Raw genomic sequence first — 12,642 nt, 5'->3', positions numbered from 1 at the left:
GAGCCGAAGTCGGACACTTAACCGACCGAGCCACCCAGGCGCCCCTCAAGTGTGCTTTTTTATAGTGTGCCCCAGAATTAAATTTATTCATCCAATGACAGACAAAGCTGGAAATGACAGGCTTTCAACTTCTTATAGGCAGGTTGTCTCTTAGACTGAGGGGAAAGGAAGGGGCTGAATTAAACATGCTTAGCTTCTTTCTTTCTTTCTTTCTTTCTTTCTTTCTTTCTTTCTTTCTTTCCATTTATTTATTTATTTAATTTTTTATTTTTAAAAATTTACATCCAAATTAGCATATAGTGCAACAATGATTTCAGGAGTAGATTCCTTAGTGCCCCTTACCCATTTAGCCCGCCCCCCCTCCCACAACCCCTCCAGTAACCCTCAGTTTGTTCTCCATATTTATGAGTCTCTTCTGTTTTGTCCCCCTCCCTGTTTTTATACTATTTTTGTTTCCCTTTCCTTATGTTCATGTTTTGTCCCTTAAAGTCCTCATATGACTGAAGTCATAGGATTTTTGTCTTTCTCTGACTAATTTCACTTAGCATAATACCCTCCATTTCCATCCATGTAGTTGCAAATGGCAAGATTGCATTCTTTTTGATTGCCAAGTTGTACTCCATTGTACATATATTTACCACCTCTTCTTTATCCATTCATCCATCGATGGACATTTGGGCTCTTTCCATACTTTGGCTATTGTGGATAATGTTGCTATAAACATGCGGGTGCATGTGTCCCTTCGAAACAGCACAACTGTGTCCCGTGGATAAATGCCTAGTAGTGCAGTTGCTGAGTCGTAGGGTGGTTGTATTTTTAGTTTTTTGAGGAACCTCCATACTGTTTTCCAGAGTGGCTGCACCAGCTTACATTCCCACCAACAATGCAAAAGAGATCCTCTTTCTCCATATCCTCGCCAACATGTGTTGTTGCCCGAGTTGTTAATGTTAGCCATTCTGACAGGTGTAAGGTGGTATCTCCTTGTAGTTTTGATTTGTATATCCCTGATGGTGAGTAATGTTGAGCATTTTTTCATGTGTCGGTTGGCCATCTGGATGTCTTCTTTGGAGAAGTGTCTATTTGTGTCTTTTGCCCATTTCTTCACTGGATTATTTGTTTGTTGGGTGTTGAGTTTGATAAGTTCTTCATAGATTTTGGATACTAACCTTTATCTGATATGTCATTTGCAAATTTCTTCTCCCATTCCATCGCTTGCCTTTTAGTTTTGCTGATTGTTTCCTTTGCTGTGCAGAAGCTTTTTTATTTTGATGAGGTCCCAGTAGTTCATTGTTCCTTTTGTTTCCCTTGCCTCCGGAGATGTGTTGGGTAAGAAGTTGCTGTGGCCAAGATCAAAGAGGTTTTTGCCTGCTTTCTCCTCAAGGATTTTGATGGCTTCTTGTCTTACGTTTAGGTCTTTCATCCACTTTGCGTTTATTTTTGTGTATGGGTAAGAAAGTGGTCCAGGTTCATTCTTCTGCAAAACATGCTTAGTTTCTTATTCCAGACTTTCAGTTGGTTAAATTGAATTCCCCATTCCCTGGGGAAGAAGAATAAGAAAAGGATGACAAAGAGACCAGGCAAAGTCTCTCATTATGGAAATTTCAGAAGTCCTAAAAACTAATTAAAGAGGTAGAATCAGTGTCGTTCTAGGTGTATATATGTGTATAAAATTATTATGGTAGCACAGAGGACAGTTCTCTAACTCAGTCTGGAAAAGAGCAGTCATTGGAAACTTCTTAAAAGTGACAATTTGAGTTGCAGAGCATGTGCAGATGTTCCTGGGTTGTGAAGATGGTGATAGTAAAGATTATACTCCGAATCAAGGAGTTAAAAGGGCAAGGATAGTGAAGCTGATATGAACTAAACTGAGATTGGAGAAGAGACCAGAGCATTAGACATGGGTGAGTTTATAGAAGGTCTTGTGTGACATTTGTCCTTGAAGATAGAAAAGTATTGAACGTCATGAGAGAAGTGCCATAGCCAGATTTGATTATTGTTTTTTAAGTATTTAGAAAGAGAGAGAGGGAAGAGTGTAGGGAAGGGGCAGAAAGAGAGGGAGAGAATCCCAAGCAGGCTCCGCACCATCAGCACTGAACCCTATGTGGGGATCGAACTTACAAACCGTGAGATCATGACCTGAGCCGAAAACAAGAGTCAGACACTTAACTGACTGAGCCACTCAGGCACCCCCCAGATTTGATTTTTAAATAAGTTATTCCTGTGGTTGTGTGAAAGGTGGATTTCAGAGTGAATATTCTGAAGCAGGAGATCAGTTAAAAGACTAATATATGCAGTAGTTTGAATGAAAAATAATAATGGCCTTAGTTCAAACAATTGTTAAAGATGTTATAGGGCAAATATGAATAATACCTGGGCAGTAAAAAAAAAAAAAAAAAAAAAAAGTAGGACTTAATAGTTGCAGGGAATGAGAAAGAAAGTAAATGACTTCCAGAGTGATAACACTGAGTACATGGTAAATGGAGGTGTCATCAACTTTGTTAGTGCATCTGAGACAAATGGCCATTTCATTGGGCAGTGTTGTGAGTTCAATATTGGATGTTGTTGAGGTACCTATAGTATATATTCATTTAAAGCTGTGAGAAACATCACAGTATATATGGGGTAAATGGAATTATTAGAATAGATGTGATCAGCCAGGGAGGGAGTGTAATGAGGAGAATAGACAACTGGTAACACAAGACTTCTGGGAAACATTAGCACCTAACAGGATGGAGGATTGGAGGAAGCACACCCCAAAGGAAGAGCATGATCAGCGTAATTAAGGAGAACCTGCCAAGTGGAAGCCAAAGGAATGGGGAGAGTCAAAATTTCAGATTAATCAGCAACTTCAAATGTGCATGTGTAATAGGGATGCCAAGTATGATAAGTGAAAAATGTCCATGATATTAAGCTATAATTATTTATTATAAATGTATATTCTTATATACATGAAGGATTCTTATATAATATTCTTACATATTCTTGCTAAACATAATTGCAATAAAGTGATAGAGATGAAAGGCTGATTTTTGATGAGTAAATGAGAGATTTGCAAAAGTAAATTTGAATTCCTTTTGAAATTTAAATATGAATTGTATAAAGACTGCACAGTAGTGGGTGGGGCTTGGTCTGCGAAGTGTTTTGAAAACAAGAGATACCTGAACATGTTTATAGTCTGGGACAGTCTGGGAGAGAAGGAGTCATTTGAGGATATTGAAGGAGAGGTGACTGAAGGAATAGGGTATTGATAAGCTGTGAGGTCATTGATACAGTGGGTGGTGGTAAATTTGAACTTATTCTCTGAAGGATATTCTTTGAAGCTTGAGGAAAGGAACTAAATATGGATTTATCTGTCTGTTGTCTATCTTTATAGATAAGAGAGTGAAAAATCAAGGTGCATCATCCCTGAAGATACCCTCTCCCTCCCTTTTTTTTTAATGGATAAAGTTGGAGATAGTTGAATGGAAGGCAGGCAGAGATTTAAAAATCTAGAGAGAATATTGAAGATTTTATTTTATTTATTTTTTATTTTATTTATTTATTTTGAAAGGGAGAGTGAAAGTGGTGAAGGGGACGAGAGAGAGAGAGATAATCCCAAGCAGGCTCAACACCACCAGTGCAGAGTCTAGTGCAGGGCTCGAACTCACGATCTGCAAGATCATGACATGAGCTGAAGTCGAATGCTTAACTGACTGAGCCACCCAGGTGCCCCTTGAAGCTTTTAAATAGTTATTGAGGGGAATGTTTGGGGGTAAGAATCTTACTCAAGTGAAAGGATTGACAAGATGATTTTAAGTATATAATGGAGGCTGCGATCTAGAACTTTGTAGTGGCACCAATCTCTGAAGGTTTATGATTTTGCTCTAACAGTTCTTAGAAATGAAGGTGTGGAGTAAGAAGATTGCAACACTGATCTAGGATTGGGCTTTTTTAGGGTGGCTGTGTGGGGAATTTGTAGGTGAAAGGAAATGGAGAATGTTGAATAGTTGAGAGGATAGTTAAGTTAGTTCATATCCATGTATGAGGTTCAGGAAGAGAAATGAGGCATGTGCTATATAAGTCAGAAGAAAATTGAGGTCAGTGTCTCTTTGGCATTGCATTGAAGAACAGAAATGAGGTCATGAAATTGGAAGATGGTCAGGAAGTTGTGGTCACAGAGTAGGACAGTTGAAATTTTTCATCTGGAACAATTTCAAGTGATTACAAGATCGTACATGTGAGTGAGTGAATAGAATGAGGTCCAGGAATTAAGATGATATGACTGTTGAGGCTGTGCTCTTAATTCTTTGTGTATTTTGTATTTCCCAGGAAATTGGCAGAAATTGGGATTGAGAGAAAGACTAAATCAGGTCTCAAGTCTTCAGTGAATGAGGTAGGGATTTATAGATAATAGCAACACAGAATAGAAGCTAGAATAAATGAACGACATACTTCCCAAAGCAGCATGAAGCTTTTACATGAGGGGGAGAGTTATGGTGGTGAAAAACCAGGAAGAAGTCAACCTCCCCTGCTTGCTCAGCAGAATGGTCCTTACGTATCTGAGAGTGTTGAAGGGGAATCAGCATCTATAAAGGGTGAACTAAAAATTTCAGTTCTGGAAACAAAACTTAGGCCTGGAACTGTGGTTCCAGAAGATGAGTGGGATGTGGAGAAGAGGGTCATTAGTGGCAGGAGTAGAGAATGAGAGCAGAGAGGTAGGTTGCCTTTCATCATTTTGTGATTGAAACTTAGATGAGAAACATGTTTGAAAGTGATCTCAAATAGTGTAATATTGGTGCAAATTTTGGAGAGTACCAGTACCAGGTGGTTGCTGACTCTGTCAGAGCAAGGTGGTATGGGGTATAAGGTTTGTGGAAGGGCTTGTTAGGACCTGGTTCTGGGGAGAAGTGAGGCAGAGCCAAAGAATGTGGGTCGGATAGCTCCAGAATATTAATGGACATTGTTCTGGATGTGGGCTAATACACCGTGCTCTGTGTAACACTAAGACCCTCGGTAAAGTAAAAGAAGTAAAGACTAAGTAAACACTTAGTAAAAAGTAAACACTAAGACCCTCGGTAAAGTAAAAGAAGAGGGATCCCTTGATGTATCGATAGAAGATTCCTCTTGGGGTATTGAAGTGAGCCTTCATGAGTATGTGTGTGTTAGAGTGCAACCCTTTATTTTTCTGTTCATTCAACAAATGTAGAACATTTGTGTCTTGGATACATCAACGAAGAAAACAGACAAAAGTCCTAATCTTCGTGGAGCATATATTCTAGTGAGGTGGAGGGAAGCAGATAAACATGAAAAATAAATAAATAATTTATTGTGTCAAAAGATAAGTGCAATGGAAAGAAATAAAATATTCAGGAGAAGGAATATTGGGAAAGGCTGCAATTTTAAATGTAGTGGTCAGGATAGGCCTGATTGAGTAGGTGACATTTGAACAAACATTTTTTTATTTGTAAGTTTATTTATTTATTTATTTTTTGATAGAGAATGTGCACTAGTCAGGGAGGGGCTGAGAGAGAGGGAGAGAGAGGATCCCAAGCAGGCTCTGCGCTGTCAATGGGACTTGATCCAACGGATCATGAGATCATGACCTGAGCCAAGATCAAGAACTGGATGCTTAACCAACTGAGCCACCCAGGCATCTCTTGAACAAACATTTGAAGGAGAGGGAATGAGCCATGTGACCTTGTGGGAGAGGTATTCTAGACAGAAGAAACAGTGAGTTCAGAGGCCCTGAGGTGGGAGTGTTCCTGGTATGATGAAGGAATAAGGAGAGTCCCATGTGTCTGAAATGGATTAAACAAGAGGGTACTGGGCAATGAGGTCAGAGTGTTAGAGTAAGAATGTGGTTAATTGAAGGTTTGGGGGGGTTAAATTCTAGTTTACTTTTGATAATGTAGATTTATATTATTAAACACATAGTTCTAATTACTTAAGTTTGCTGTGTTAAAATGTAACGAGTATAAAAAGACGTAAGACTCAGAATTTGAGTTGTACAATGTATTATCAGTCATTTTCTGTTTGAGGAATAACTTTTTAAGTTCTCTATCGTTAAGGTAGTAGTTTTTACTTCTTTACAGAATGATTTAGAACAAGTACTACGTCAAATTGGCGATAAGGACCAGAAGATCCAGAACCTTGAAGCCTTATTACAGAAGAGTAAAGAAAATATTTCCTTACTAGAAAAAGAAAGAGAAGATCTTTATGCAAAAATTCAGGCTGGTGAAGGAGAGACTGCTGTTCTCAACCAGTTACAAGAAAAAAACCATACCTTACAGGAACAAGTAAGCCTGTCGAATGTGTTCTATTTCTATTTTTGTTTGTTTTTCTTTTTAAGTTTATTTATTTTGAGAGAGAGAATGTGCATGAGCACAGGAGGTGCAGAGAGAGAGGGAGAGAGAGAATCTCAAGCAGGCTCTGCGCCATCAGCATAGAGTCTGATGTGGGGCTCAAACTCATGAACCAGTAAATCATGACCTGAGCTGAAATCAAGACTTGGACACTTAACCAACTGAGCCACCCAGGTGCCCCAAATGTGTTCTGTTTCTAAAACTCACTTTTATCTTTCTAAATATTGCTGAGTACTTTATTTAAATGCCTCTTCATTCTGGTTATTATTAGTACTTTTTAAATATTATGTTTTTTTTGACAAATACCATCCAATTTACCTTAGAGATGGGTTGCTATTGTAGTAAAAGTAAGTTAGCATGATTTGACAAAGATCTCAGTTCATGTCCCAGTATATAACCTACTACCTGTGTGACCACAAGCAAGTAATTTCATCTTGTTAGCTCATTAGAAAAATAGAGATGGTGTTAATAATACATACTTGCCTCATGTCATTTTGTGATGTTTTGAAAAGAAAAAGAATAATAAATTATATTTATAAACTAAAAGCACTAATCAACTGCTAGTTATTACTATGTATTGGTTAATATGCAGGCTTACTAGTTACTTATATTTTGGTAATTATGTCTTTGGAACACATAGCTAATAATAATTTTGATAAGTTGCTCATATGTAGTTTAAGAGAAACTTAACAAAATTTGGCTTAATCCATTTTCAAACTGAAAGAATTTATAGTTGCTTTTTTGAAAGAATTGCCCAGTAAGAGAGTTATAATTATCTAAATGAAAATATAGTAAAACAAAATATCAGTAAGTAACAACCACTTTTCTAATTTTATTTATTTATTTATTTTATTTTTAAAGTTTATTTATTTTGAGAGAGAGCGCAAGCTGGGGAGAGGCAGAGAGAGGGAGAGTGAGAATCTCAAGCAGGCTCCACACTGTCATTGCAGAGCCTGGTGAGAGGCTTGAACCCAGAAACCATGAGATCATGACCTGAGTGAAACCAAGAGTTGGACACTTAACCAACTGAGCTACCCAGGCACTCCTCTAATTCTTTTTAAAATAATAAATAAAAATAAATCTATGTTATTTGTGCTTCTGGCCATGTTGAAGTAACTGATACCTATTTTGTCCTCTCACCATAAACAACTAGAAAAGAACAAAAAAGTATCAAATCACTATTTTCAGATACTGTACAACAAGCAATGCAGGGGTTTGATTCCTGAGAGAAGAGAAGCAAGGGAAGTGAACCTTTTGACCATTCCAGCTTCTGGTAACCCAGAGGCATTTTCCAGACTGGTGTAGGTTGGGGGAATCCAAGGAAAGCACAGTGGTCTCACTGAACCAAGTACTAAGAGATTAAAGTTTAGGAAGGTTGAGGAACCTCAAATTGTGGGGCAGAATATCAGAGAGGAGGGAACAGTGGAGAGAAGAAGCTCTAAAAATCTGCGTAGGGATCAACTTAAGCCTTCAGCTGACTGCTAAACTTTGCATTCTTTTGTGGGATTTCATGTGGCCAGGCAATGAACAATTGTTAGGAGTTGCAAACTGAAGAATTATCAGAGCTTGGAGATATGCAAGAGCACAAAGACGTGATTGAGCACTTTGGGGCCATTTAGTAGAAACCCCGGAAATGTCACACCTTGGGGTAAAGATAAACCAGCCCCTAGGGTAAAAGCTGGTGTACACCTGACTTAACAAAGCATGAAAACAAGCCTCAGAGGATCCAGCTGAGCCGTATGTGGAGTTAACTGCCTGCTGGGACAAAATTAAGCATTTTTGAAAGAAGGCAACAAAGTCAAGATTTGTTTCCATAAATATCAAAACTTTCTAGACATTCAAAGAAGAAAACATGTATGGCTCTTAAAATATGCTTATGGTTGTAAAGGAAAAACTATAATGGAAATAGAAGTGGGAATGATTAAAAAAAAAGAAATAGAACTTTTCTCTCTATATATGGAATTAAAATTTCATTGGATGTGCTTAATCAACCAAATAGAAAACAAAAGTGAACATTAAGACAAGGCAATTGAAACTGTCCAAAAGGAAGCACAGAGAGAAAAAAGACTGGGCTAAAAACCAAAAAAACTATGCTTTAGTGACCTGTGAGACAAGATCATGTAATCTAACATACATATAATTGGTGTGACAGAAAAGTGGGGAGGGGAAAAATATTTATTGAAATAATGGCTGAAAAAAATTTAAATGTGATTAAAAATACGAACGGACAGATTCAAGAAACTCATTGAATTCCAAGCAAGGTGCACCAAAGAGACATTAGATGAATTGGATTTCATCTAAATTAGAATTGTTTACCCTTCAAAAGATACTGTTACAAAAATAAAAGTCAAGACAGAGTGGGAGAAAATACTTGAAATACACATATCTGACAATTCAGAAATACTCAGAATATATAAGGACCTCTTATTAATTATATCCATGATTGTCTGGGGCTAGAGATGAGTGGAGAGTACTGACTGCAAAGGGGCATGAGTAAACCTTTTGGGGTAATCGAAATGTTCTCTATCTGATTGTGGCAATGGTTAAGTGAGTGTATATATTTGTCAAATCTCCTCAAGCTGTGCAATTAAACTAGGTGAATTTTATTTCATGTAAATTCTAGCTCAGTAGAGATGGTTTTAAAAATAATAGGAATCTCTGAATTGATGTTGTTTTCTTATGATTTTGCAAGATTATTTACTTATTTGTGGAAAGATGAATAAATTTTCTTAAAAATATGAGGTAACTTATAGAGCACTTTAATACTCTCATGGTCCTTAAATTTGTTTGTTTTTTTTAATTCTTCTTATATCATTTGTGACCTTCATAATTAGTCTTCCTTGTACGATAGGTAACTCAACTAACAGAGAAGCTGAAGAATCAGTCAGAAAGCCATAAACAAGCCCAGGAGAATTTGCATGACCAAGTGCAAGAGCAGAAGGCACATCTTAGAGCTGCACAAGACCGTGTCCTTTCCTTAGAAACTAGTGTCAATGAATTAAATAGTCAATTAAATGAGAGCAAGGAGAAGGTCTCCCAGCTTGACATACAGGTAATTTTGAATTATTCAATTTAATGTGAGTTTTTCTGAATAAAACACCAATTGTAGGCCATCAAAAATTTAAGACTGTAGATTTTTTTTTAATTCAAATCCAAGTTAGTTAACATATAGTGTAATAATGATTTCAGGAATAGAATTTAATGATTCATCACTTACATATAACACCCAGTGTTCATACCAATAAGTGCCCTCCTTAATGCCCATCACCCATTTAGCCCATCCCTCCACCCAACACCACCCCGTCATCAACCCTCAGTTGTTCTCTGTATTTAAGAGTCTCTTATATAAGGTTTGTCTCCGTTTTTTTTATTTTTTTTAATTTTAATATTTATTTATTTTTGAGACAAAGAGAGCACGAGCAGGGGAGGAGCAGCGACAGAGAGGGAGACACAGAATCTGAGACAGGCTCCAGGCTCTGAGCTGTCAGCACAGAGCCCGATGTGGGACTCGAACTCCGGAATGTTGAGTTGAGATCATGACCTGAGCCAAAGTTGGATGCTCAACCGACTGAGCCACCCAGGCGCCCCTATCTCCCTCTGTTTTTATCTTATGTTTCCTTCCCTTCTCCTGTGTTCCTGTTTTGTTTCTTAAATTCCACATATAAGTGAAATCATATATTTGTCTTTCTCTGACTTAATTTCGCTTAACATAGTATACTCTAGTTCCATCCACATTGTTGCAAATGGCAAGATTTCATTCTGTTAGATTGCCGAGTAATATTCCATTATAGATATCTACATATATATAGATAGATATTTATATATATATCCCACATCTTCTTTATCCATTCATCCATCGATGGACATTTGGGCTCTTTCCATACTTTGGCTCTTGTCAATAGTGCTACTGTAAGCATTGGGGTGCATTTGCCTCTTTGAATCAGCACTCCTATATCCTTTGTATAAGTACCTAGTAGTGTAATTGCTGGCTCATTGGGTAGTTCTGTTTTTCATTTTTTGAGGGACTTCCATATTGTTTTCCAGAGTGGCTGCACCAGTTTGCATTCCCGCCAGCAGTGCAAAAGGGTTCCTCTTTCTCCGCATCCTCACCAACATCTGTTGTTGCCTGAGTTGTTAGTGTTAGGCATTCTGACAGGTGTGAGGTGGTATCTCATTGTGGTTTTGATTTGTATTTCCCTGAGGCCATCAGATGTTTTAAATTCTGTTTCTCCCTGTGTCTCTGTCTTTCCGTCTCTCTTTCTGTCTCCCTGTCTCTTTGTCTCTCTCCCCCTAATCTCCGACCTCTCTCTCACTCTCTGCTTTACTTAGTAGTGGAAAAACCTTGGGAACAAGAATTAAATAAAGGTGCTATCTAGACAGTTTGTTTAGCTTTCCTGTTTGCCTTTTTCCCTCTTTATCTCTTCTGGCAAACTACACCTTCTGAAACCACCAGAGCCTTTTGCTTTTCTTTTTTTTTTTCCATGAAGTCCTTATTATTGTTTTTGAAATTCAGTCATTTGATATTACACCATTAGATTTCTATGTTAAATACTTTTTGACTTTGATTTTTAAATTTTACTTTAAAGGTTAGATTTAAAAAATACTTTTATATGCTACCATTATATATTTTTAATAACCTTCTTTCAGAGGCCAGTACAGAATTCACGTTCAATGCATCAGTGACGGGGTGGGAATTAAAACGTGTTTTTCCATTGTCATCATTGGTTTCCTATTCTATACTATAGTAGAGAAAGTTATAGAAACATATCTAAGCCTTGATTTTCTTTATTTTAGGAAAACAATTCTATTGAAAGTAAGAAATATAAAATAACAGGCATGCATATTAACTTGGAGGAAGAGGATACACATTTCTTTCTAATTAAAATATAAATATTTGTTAGGTGGGTTACATGGTAACCCAATATTTGGAAGTCCAGTTTGAAAGAGGGAGAAGTGTTTTGGTGTCATATAGGGACATATATATCATAATAAATCTCATCATTTGTCCAAACATTGTTAGGAGTCTTTTCTCCCATATTCATTCCTGTTTTGGGATTATTACATACTTATTTTTCAGTGTCTAAATCCTTATGTGTTTTTTTTTTTTGCCAAAGGGCTTAATTTTTAAAATAATTTGACAAAAGCAATGCATGTTGAAGCAAGAGAAAATCAAGAAATAAATACACATTAAATGACTGGCAAATTTTGTTACAGATTAAAGCCAAAACTGAATTATTGCTATCAGCAGAAGCAGCAAAAACTGCTCAAAGAGCAGATCTTCAGAATCATTTGGACACAGCCCAAAATGCATTACAAGATAAACAGCAGGTAGGTGAACGTGATACAGTCTCATCCCATAACCTAATGTTTTGGTAGATAAATTAATTGCAAACATGTATGAAAGTGATACTCAATTTTATTAATATTGTGATCTATTTGTTTATTCCCCTTAATTTCTGCCTGAGTTCAGAACCAGTTCTAGATGCAGGAGTCAGACAGATGAAGATAAAAATATCATTTTTGTTTTTGATAAAGCGCAAGTGGTGTGTAAGCATGGTTGGGCTTCTTAATTTTGTATTAGTCCTTAGTGTTGACTGAGGTGTGCAGCTGAAATATCTGTTCCTAATTGTTGAATTGTTGCTTCATTGCATCAAGTGCCAATGATTGGTAAAGCGAGACAGACTCTCACACCTGTTCTTAGTAGGTAATCTGGGCCATGACCTAGATTTACTTACCTCTTGGAAGCAGGAAAAGAGCACCATGTATTCCAATGCAGTAAGAGTTCCTCTTTTATTTTGGGGATAAGAATAAGTAGGGCTGCCGGGAATACATAAGTTACTTTTCTCAATACTTCTAATAGAATAAAGGCTTCCTACTTAAGGGCCAAGGTCAAAATGCTGATAGATTTTTCTTCCCTTTTAGCAAATGACATTTTTTAAATTTACTTTTTATCTGAGTGGTAACACTGGTTGTTGGCCTAATTTTTTTTTTTAATCAATCTAGTAATATATCAAGTTAACAAAATAAAAGCTTTGTTTTCTATATTTACCCTAAACTTCAGTCCTATTTTCCTTCTTAGAGGGAATGTTTGCTCTTAAATTTGGTATGTACCTGTCCAGAGTTCTATAAGCATTGGGCAAATATGTGTGTGTATGTTCATATATAACACACACACACTAATATTTTCTTTTATGCACGTAGAATTACTGTGTATGCATGTTTTGCAACTTTTGACTCATTGCTACATACATCTGGAAAATATGATCTAATCACAAGATCAGTGCTAGAAACTGTAATGAAA

At 36.9% G+C, this 12,642-nt stretch overlaps 1 protein-coding gene across 1 annotated transcript in view; it reads left to right on the top strand.

Annotated features, from left to right (window-relative positions):
• Positions 1-12,642, top strand: part of EEA1 (early endosome antigen 1) — a 115,900-nt gene that overhangs the window by 67,863 nt on the left and 35,395 nt on the right. The window contains exons 14-16 of the mRNA XM_047065385.1: positions 6,072-6,275; positions 9,193-9,393; positions 11,556-11,669. Of these exons, the coding sequence (XP_046921341.1) occupies positions 6,072-6,275; positions 9,193-9,393; positions 11,556-11,669 (519 nt within the window). The remainder of the gene's footprint in view (positions 1-6,071; positions 6,276-9,192; positions 9,394-11,555; positions 11,670-12,642) is intronic.

Source organism: Lynx rufus, unplaced genomic scaffold (genome assembly GCF_022079265.1).
Source record: "Lynx rufus isolate CCGP_SWC_20201006 ecotype Redwood Valley unplaced genomic scaffold, mLynRuf1.p SCAF_7, whole genome shotgun sequence".
NCBI classification, from domain to species: Eukaryota; Metazoa; Chordata; class Mammalia; order Carnivora; family Felidae; genus Lynx; species Lynx rufus.
This window is presented reverse-complemented; position numbering and strand designations above follow the sequence as displayed.